This window comes from Mercurialis annua, linkage group LG8, assembly GCF_937616625.2.
Source record: "Mercurialis annua linkage group LG8, ddMerAnnu1.2, whole genome shotgun sequence".
Classification (NCBI taxonomy): Eukaryota; Viridiplantae; Streptophyta; class Magnoliopsida; order Malpighiales; family Euphorbiaceae; genus Mercurialis; species Mercurialis annua.
In genome coordinates, this window is record NC_065577.1 from 27754421 (window position 1) to 27764292 (window position 9872).

The 9872-nt window shown below is 43.3% G+C and overlaps 1 protein-coding gene across 1 annotated transcript; it reads right to left on the bottom strand.

Annotated features, from left to right (window-relative positions):
• Nucleotides 1-4134: 4134 nt before the first annotated feature.
• Nucleotides 4135-4569, bottom strand: LOC126661813 (uncharacterized). Its single transcript, XM_056104143.1, has one exon. It carries the CDS (start codon nt 4567-4569, stop codon nt 4135-4137), a length of 435 nt encoding a protein of 144 aa, XP_055960118.1.
• Between the last annotated feature and the right edge of the window lie 5303 nt (nt 4570-9872).

Genomic DNA, 9872 nt, shown 5'->3' on the forward strand with positions numbered 1-9872 from the left:
CTTTAAAAGACTCAAGGCAATCACTTTATCCGAACAAAGCAATAGCTTTAAAAGACTTAAGGCAATCGCTTTATCCGAACAAAGCAATAGCTTTAAAAGACTCAAGGCAATCGCTTTATCCGAACAAAGCAATAGCTTTAAAAGACTTAAAGCAATCGCTTTATCCGAACAAAGCAATAGCTTTAAAAGACTCAAGGCAATCGCTTTATCCGAACAAAGCAATAGCTTTAAAAGACTCAAGGCAATCGCTTTATCCGAACAAAGCAATAGCTTTAAAAGACTTAAAGTAATCGCTTTATCCGAACAAAGCAATAGCTTTAAAAGACTTAAAGCAATCGCTTTATCCGAACAAAGCAATAGCTTTAAAAGACTTAAAGCAATCGCTTTATCCGAACAAAGCAATAGCTTTAAAAGACTCAAGGCAATCGCTTTATCCGAACAAAGCAATAGCTTTAAAAGATTAATAGCAATCGCTTTCTCCGAACAAACTCATAAGTTAAAACAACATAGAAACATAGAAAAAACATATACCCAAGCAAAAAACCGAGCACAAAGATGAAACAAAAAGGAAAAATTTATATATAGATCACTAGGAACAATCCGAACAAAAAATTGATTTATTACAAGGACTAATCTATTACAGCCCGAGAAATATCATCGGGCAACTGCACACCATTTCCAGACATGGAACCACCACCCTCGCTCAGTCCGGCTTCTTCATAATGACTCACATCAAGCTGGCCGAGCACCGAAGGAGCAACAGTTGTCTGACCAGTCCTCTGATCACTAGCAACTTGGGCGTTCTCTTGATCTATCCGATCAAACTCCTTGCTCAGCTCGGCTATCATTTCAGTAGCCGCATCAGACACTTCGGCCTTCTTACGCATGAACACCTCATACATAGCAGCTACGTCCAGATAAAGACATTCCAGATCAGCATCAGGAAGCAACAGAGGCCCCACTCTCTCTTTCAGGTCATCCTCCAGAAGGTCAGTCAATTGACCGAACTCAGCAGTAACTTCGGTTCGAACAGCCTTCATAGCCTTCTCAAGCTCCTCCGAAGATAACCGCTTCTGCTCAGCCAAAACCGTATCATGCTGCTCTCTTTGCTTGATAAGCTCCAACTCATGTTTCCGTTTTAGATCAACTCGAGCCTCGGTCAAACTAGCCACTTCCTTCTTCAGATCGGCAATCTGCGCATTATACTCGTTGATATGATTATCAAGCACAGACTGAACATTGGCTCGAGCAATCTGCTCAGACTCCAAGGCAGCAGCAGCAGACTCAGCTTTCTCCCGATCAGCGGACGCCTGATTAACTAAGTCATCCTGAACCGAACGGGCACCGAGCAGGTGGTTGATTAACTGTCAAAAATAAAAATCATGATCAGCACAAACCACATAAAAATATATATAAAATCAAAAATTTCTACCTGAAAGGCCAACGAACAACCCCCCATCAATGAAGTCCCGAGGATGAACAATCTTCATACCATCCACATCCTTCGGAAGAGAACAGAGACGGGCCAAGGAAAGAGCGGTAGGATAATTCTCAACGGTATCCGCCGACGTCTTCCTCTTCAAATACCGAGCAATGACAGAAGAAGTCAAAGCCGGATCAGCTATATTCTCGGCAGGGACTTCAACGGCATCCACAGCCTTACCCTTACCCTTCCGAGACAGACCTTTATCTGTCAGCGGTAAATCATCATTAAAAACCGGGACAGACACGGACTCAACCCCCGGTCCAGCAGCCGCCATACCAGCATTTAAAGCTAACACAACAGGCTCATTCGGCCTCTCGTCACCCGACGCATCCTGAAAAGCGTCAATCTCGGCAGATAAAGGGTCAACACCCTGATCAGAAGGCCTCTTGCCAACAGTTTTTCCCCTTTTCCGTTTCTTCTCAGTAAGAGGAGGCACCGCCTCCAAATTTATACCGGGACCGCCAGCTTTAAGAACATCAGCCATCTTCGGCTGAGAAGCATCCACAGCTCGGGACGTCTGTCCCTTAGTCGGTCTAGCTCGCCTCCCAGCAGTAAAAGCAGCCATATCCATCGCTACAAAAGCAAATAACAAAATAAATTAAAACCACCGATGAATAATATAACGACACACTTATGCCAAAGCAAATACAGCAGACAAACAAAAAATACAAAAATAAAAACCGAGAACAACCTTGGCGATTAGGGTTAAACTTTACAATCCTCAACCGAGGAATGAGCTCCTCGGTATTCACAGGGCCGATCTGCCCCAATAAAACCTGAAGACGAGCATGTGCTGTTTCTCGGATCTTATCCCTCCTAATGAAAGTATGCTCCGGAGATACACATGACCAGCAACGAGGCAGTTCGGTAAAAGCCGAGGGATGCCTAAGTCTAAACCAGTCCACCCTAAAACGTTTAAGGGACGTGGTAACATTCTCAACTATTCGCCTAGGCTCTGACTTAAGAATTTTAAAATAAGCGAAGTCATACTCGCCATTAAAAACTAGACCATACATACTAGCAAAAAATTTTACCGAGAAAGGTATCTTATTTTTTAAACAAAGAGCCCGAACGGTAAAGAAATGCCTAATACCGTTCGGATGAAATTGACTCAAAGGCATCTGATACCACCGAAGCAGATCAACTAAGTCGGTCTGAAATGGAATCCTAACACCGGAGTGAAGATGCTCCACACAAACAATTACATACCCCGGGTCGGCAGGGGCATTTATGGTTATACCCGGGGGAGACAACTCTAAAGTGTAACCGTCCGGAATCCTAAGTTTCGATCCTAAATAGTCCAAATAGTGTTGGGTAAGCTCGGCAAATGTAGTCTCCATCATCACCCTCCTAACAGCTGCAGTTTTGGACTTCCTAGGTCTAACACGCCTAGGCCGAGCATAAGAAGTCGCTTCCGAGCATACCAAATCATCTAACCTATTCTCACCAACAATACCATCTTCGGTATCTTCGACAGGATCACTATCACTACTACTAAGGTCCTCATCAATATTCATATCTAGGTCTCGCTCGGACTGGTTCTGAGAATCTTCTTCGCCTGACATTTATTCACTAAAGGCCAAAAAGAAAAACAACTAATCAAAAGAAATAAACCCTAAGTATACAAGATCAACAAACAAATAAGCAAAAACAAGGACAAACAAAGACACAAATTAAAAACAGATCAAAAGGAACAAAAATGGGAAAACTTACGATTATATCTTGAAGAAAAGGAAGAACAATAAGAACAGCAAGAAAAGCAAAAGAACAGGTGAGACAAAGGAGAGAGCAAAAGAAAAACAAGAGGAAAGAAAATAAGCAAATAAACAAAGAAAGGTTTTTATAGAAACCGAACAAGGGCAACTGAAGAGTCACCTCAAAAAACGCACCAAAACCAAAGGACACATCAATAAATGTGCTAGTGGGGGACAACATCTGTGACACAAACAGCAAAAAGACGACACGTGTAACAAAAGCGCCGGCAATAAATACACGCAATAAAAGCAAAACACACTCGGACATAAATTCCTTGGACATAAATATCCAACACGCCAGTGGGGGACTTGTGATAAACAGATAAACGGACCGAGAACAGCAAAGGCCAATCCACAGCACATCTCGGACCCACCGAGATAGGTCAAACATAACAAACAGAGCACACCAGGGGCGACTCACAACACATCTCGGACTGACCGAAGTACACCAAACACAACTAATAAGGATAAACCGGAACAAACCAACATCACAAACCGATCAGAGCGACAACCTAAAAATGAGCATATCCCGGTAGTCACCGAGCACAACCACTCCGAACACACGGGACAAATCTGTCAGAACGTACTCTGACATTCCAGACAAAACAGCTGCACAGACAAAGAGAATGAAGTCAGACCTGTCGGCGCAGACAAAGAGGAACAAAGACATTAGTATAAAAGGCAAAAGGAAAATAGGTAAAAAGGTTAATTTCTTTTTCTCTCTCTAAACTCTTAACCACCTTTCACTTCTTATTCTTTCTCTCACTAAAACAGTTACTAACTAGACCGTCGGAGTGGTTTGCCGGAATCCCCTTCTGGCACCCTTCTCACGGTTGTTTTGTACCTTGTAGGTACGGCCTTGAAGTGTCCATCGGAGCTAAATACAATTCGAGATCACAAGTTATCAGTTAGCGTTCTTCTTGCTTCATCCAGTTCTACGTACTTGTGTGCTATTGCCATCAATTCTTGGAAAGTGGAAGGCTTTTTCATTAAGATCTTATCTCTCAGTCGTTCGAACCTTGTTCCCATCTTCATAGCCTCTATGGCTGTATCATGGTTTAGGTGCTCTATCTGGACTGCTTCTTTATTGAATCTCTCCACGAAGTTCTTCAACGTCTCGCCTTCACCCTGTCGGCACTTCCGTAAATCACTTGAGTTCTTCTGCAGCGGGATGTTTGTGCGGAAACGCCCTTTGAATGCTGTTGCCAGTTCTGCAAACGTTCCGATGGTGTTGGACTTCAGTCCGAGGTACCATTTCTGCGCTGATCCCTTGAGGGTGGCTGGGAATACTCTGCACAGCATCGGATCTGAAACATCTTGAAGCATCATTATCGTTTTGAATTTTGAGATATGGCTTTTCGGGTCTCCGGTCCCATCAAAGGGCTCAAACGTTGGTAGTTTGAAACGAGAAGAGAATTTCACATCTAATACTTCCCTTTTCAGTGGTGAAAAATCGTCTCCTCCTTCCGTCTACTTCCTCCTTCTTCCTTCTCCAGGTCTACGTATTCTCTCTGCTTCTTCGCGACTTCTTCATCCCTTGCTTTTTCGCCTTGCTGTGCGGCGTCCTCTCCTTTTTCCTTTCCTGCGTCTCCTGGGAGTGGTGCAGTGAGAACACGTCGGGGAGCCGTTTCTTTATCTTTCCGCGCGTCTTTGTCTCGCCCTCTTGGGATTGGTTCAGACTGTTGCCTTCTCTGAGCTGGTGTTTTATCTGCCTCTACAGTCTTCTCCTTCGCGATCCCAATCAGTCTATCTTGGAAGTCGTTAAAGCTCTTCATCACCGCCTCATGGTAGAGCGGTGGTAGCTGGGCTCCTGGTGGTACATATGGTGGAATGTATCCGGCTGTTGCCGCTGTGACGGTTCCTTCTACGTCTAGGGACGGAAAAGGAATTGGTGCGGTGGGTCTTTGATATCCCTGGTGATACTGGCTACCCCATGGGGTATACGTCTGCGGCCAACTCGCCGCGTTTTGATTATACATGGGCGATGGATAGTACATGTTCTGCGGTGTATAACAATTCCAAGGAAGAAATACCTGACTAGTTCCGGGTAGTTGTGCTCCTCTGCCCATCAATCCTGCTGTTGATCCGGGTATGGAAACCGGTGGTGTGATGCCCGCACTTGTGGCTCCAGTCCCCCCTGGGATTCCAGAGCTTGTCCTCAAAGGACCCGTCGTTCCCGCCGGAGGTGGGCGAAGGGGAAAGACTATTCCGTCTGTTCTTGCTAGTAGAGTTGGATTGCTGCCTCCGGACATCTCTCTATCTCTGACTCCGACTCCAGGTGGTGGTGGTTCATCATGGTTGTCCATGAGTTTGTTTCAGTTCGTAGAACCAAAATTGATTGATTTTTAGAAAAGAACAATCGTTTCCCACAGACGGCGCCAAATGATGGTTCTGCGAATGATAGGGTCTTCTCTTATCAACCTGAGATCACGAACACAGGTTAGAATGAGTCGGACGTTTGTGTCCGACCACACTCCGATGCCTAAGTCAGATACCTTGTAAGGTTCAAAGATAAATGACGTAGTTTAAAGAGAATGAATTAGAGTTTTACCTTTGGTCTTCGGTCTATTTATATAGACTCTTCTCTCAGTAGTCGACTCAAGGTCATCTTCTTGTGATTGTGTTTAATTCGGACTCATGCTGGAAAATAAGGATTGGGTCAATCCCAATCTTCCCGGATTCCAAAGATCAGATCAGTTAGGATCTGCGTCTACCGACTAATGACAACTGCTCGGTATCTACTGTCTACTGTTCTTGCTTGACTATATGTGCTGGGGTCAACTGCGTATCCATCAGATATAGACCGAAGTTGGATGTATAGACGGCTGCAGGGCGGGTTGCTATACCCAGGCTTTGACGAGCGCGTGCAGGAATTTGTTAATTTTGCTTTACGCCATCCTGCGTGTATGAGTGGGCCCGAGATTAAATGCCCCTGTCCTAGGGCAAGATGTAAAAATACGAGTTATCGAGACGTCGAAACAGTGAAGCTGCACATTCTGCAGAAAGGGTTTGTGGCAGATTATAAAGTCTGGGTTTTTCATGGGGAGGGAAATGTTTTAGATCCCCGTCCCGTTGCACAGATATCGGAGTATGACGTTGACATGGAAAATGAGGAGGAAGACGATTTCAGCTCCGTTTAGAGAATGGTTATCGATGCTGCTGGTCCAGAAGTAGTGTTCACGGAGGAGGAACCGAATAATGAAGCTAAACATTTTTATGATATGATGCGTGCAGCTGAAGAACCTGTATACCCCGGTAGTAGCAAACACTCTCCTTTGTCTGCGGCTGTTAAAATGTTGGACATCAAATGTCGACATAGTGGGTCTGTGGCTTTAGTAGATGATGTGACCGAATTTATACAAGAGCTGCTTCCAGAGGACAACAAGAAGCCAAAGAACTTTACCGAAATAAAGAAGATGGTTAGAGGTCTTGGGTTGCCGGTTGAAGTTATCGATTGCTGTTTACGCAACTGTATGATTTACTAGGGGTCAGACGCGGATTGAACGCGATGCAAAATTTGCGATCACGAACGGTGGAAACCGGCCCCTAAAGGAAATTTTGCGAAAAGACGAGTTAACGTCCCATATAGGAAAATGTTTTATTTTCCTATAACTCCGAGATTGCAGAGGCTGTACGCTTCTAAAGCCACTGCCAAGCATATGACGTGGCACGCTGAACACGAAATGGTTGATGGAAAGATGTGTCATCCGTCAGACTCCCCGGCGTGGAAACATTTCAGTGAATTACATACAGAGTTTGCGGAAGAAATTCGAAATATCAGACTAGGCCTGTGTACTGATGGGTTTCAACCTTTTGGGGCCTTCGGGCAGAATTATTCATCATGGCCAGTAATTTTGACACCCTACAATCTCCCTCCAGGAATGTGTATGAAAGATGAGTTCATGTTTTTAACTGTTATTGTCCCTGGGCCTCGAAATCCTAAACATCAAATGTATATTTTCCTGCAGCCGTTGATAGCTGAGCTAAACCAACTTTGAGAATTTGGAGTCCAGACATTCGACGTTCATAGGCGACAGAATTTTCAAATGAAAGCGGCACTGATGTGGACAATTAATGATTGGGAGACTGGCTTGCCCTCACTGCATGGAAAATACGGATGCTTTCACGCTTAAAGGGAGTAGAAAACAGTCGTGGTTTGACTGCCATAGAAAGTTCTTGCCTCGTGGTCACCCGTACCGTCGTAACACAACTCAATTCTGTAGAGGGAAAACTGTAAACAAAGAATTTGGACAGCCCAAAACCGGAGAAGAATTGTTGGCAGAGGTGGACAGTCTGGGGTTTATGAAGGCATATGAAATTGGGGCTGAGAAAAATAATGCTGCGAAGTCGGCAAATTATGGTTGGAATAAAAAAAGTATTTTCTGGGATTTGCCGTATTGGAAAACAAATCTCATTCGTCACAATCTCGATGTCATGTACATTGAGAAAAACGTATTCGACAACATTTTCAATACGGTACTAAATGTTCCCGGGAAAACGAAAGACCATGCAAAATCTAGAGAAGAGTTGAATGACATATGTGATCGGCCTGAGTTAGCTAAAGATCCGGTTACTGGGAGATTTCCTAAGGCGATGTATGCTTTGGACAGGGACGGAAAAAAAGCTTTACTTGAGTGGAATAAGTTAATAAGGTTTTCAGATGGCTACGCGTCCAACTTGTCCAGATGTGTCGATACAATCGGTCTGAAAATGCATAGAATGAAAAGTCACGACTGCCACATTTTTATGTAAAGACTTCTGCCAATCGCTCTCCGTGAGCTATTACCGAAGGAAGTCTGGGAGCCTTTAACAGAGCTGAGTATCTTCTTTCGTGAGTTAACCTCCACGTCTCTAACAGAGAAAGATCTAGATCGTATGAGGCTGGAAATCCCAAAGATACTGTGCAAGCTGGAACGTATTTTTCCGCCTAGCTTTTTTGACTCCATGCAACATCTACCCGTACATCTGCCGTACGAAGCTATGATGGCAGGTCCGGTTCAGTATCGCTGGATGTATCCATTTGAAAGGTAAAGTAACTGAATTTTCTCAATTCTGTGTAGCAGTATATATATTGACATGTCATGTTCACTAACTGAGGCATGTGCAATCAGATATTTGAGAAAGCTGAAAAAAAAGTCAGCAATAAAGGGAGGGTGGAAGGAAGCATCAGTAGCGGATACTTGAATGGAAAAACCGCAAAATTTGCAGCTTATTACTTTTCAGAAGGTGACCTAATGATACCTAAGCGGCCGCAAAGGAATGAAGTTAATGACATTGAAGTCGATGACGATGTCGACAGACTATCTATTTTCAAGCCGCACGGGCAATCAGTGGGTGCTTGCCGCAAGAGATATCTTGAAGATTCTGAGATTGTTGCTGCCCGGACATATGTTCTATTGAATTGTTCAAAAATTGAAAATTACAGAGAGTAAGCTTTAATACAGCTGTCAATGTAATATCCAATAATTATTCAGCTTCTAATAATTGTTTTCTTCTTAACTAAGGGTTTTCGAAGGCGAGTTGCGCAGAGAAAACCCTAAAATCAGCATCTCTCAAATTGAAGCGAAGTTCGAGAGTCAATTTGCCTACTGGTTTCAACAATACGTAAGTATTTTACAAAATACTTTTCGATTCTTTCAATAAAAAGTTCTGATTTATAATACACTTTTACGCTACAGGTGCAAGATCCAACTGTTTGTACTAATCCCTTTATTCTTAGTCTCGCTAAAGGACCTCTTAGATCAGTAAGAACATTTAAGGGGTACCGTGTAAACGGATTTAAGTTTCAGACTCAAGCTTATGGGGAGGAACAACTTACTATGAATAGTGGAGTCTGCGTGAAGGGAACTCAATATGTCGACAGCGAAAATGACTTTTATGGAGTTCTGACAGACATAATTGAGTTGGAGTATCCGACTCTTCTAATGAAGACGACTGTCTTATTTAAATGCGAGTTGTTCGACCCAGCACGAAATTCTGGCACAATTAGTAACAAAAAATACAACATGGTGGATATTAATAATAGAAAGAGATACAATAAGTATGAACCATTCATCTTAGCCGAACAGGCCGACTAGGTTCATTACCTGCCATATCCGAGTAAAAGAAGGGATAAATTAAATTGGTGGGCAGTTTGCAGGACAAAGGCAAGATCTGAACTTGACATGCCCGAGGGGATTATCCCGGCTTTTCAAGACGTGATAGAAGAAAATCCTCTCATTGTTGCAACGGACGACAATTCGACATATTTAGCTGATGACAACGGAGAAGCTGAAGAAGATGCGTTGTTGTGCCTCCTAATGAAACAGAATCCGACTTTATCGCATCCTCATCAGACGAAGATGAAATTGAAGAACTTTAGTAGCTTAGAGTATTTTATGTATTAGCATGTTAATTTCTTAATTATAATTATGTTTTATAATTATATTATTCAAGTGTACTATTTTAAATTGAATTCATATTTCTTAGTTATATGTTTCACGTATGTAGTGTTATAATGTGTTGTTTAGTTTTGGAACAATTAACTTGACAATTAGTGCAGGTATGAGGGGTCGAGGCTCAGGCGGAGGCTCAGGCCGAGGATCAGGCCGAGGACGGGGGGACCCTACCGAGCCTGTTGAGGAGCAGCATCG

Excerpts from the sequence above, each read along its gene's own strand:
- LOC126661813 (XM_056104143.1), bottom strand. The coding sequence starts at position 4,569 with ATGATGCTTCAAGATGTTTCAGATCCGATGCTGTGCAGAGTATTCCCA.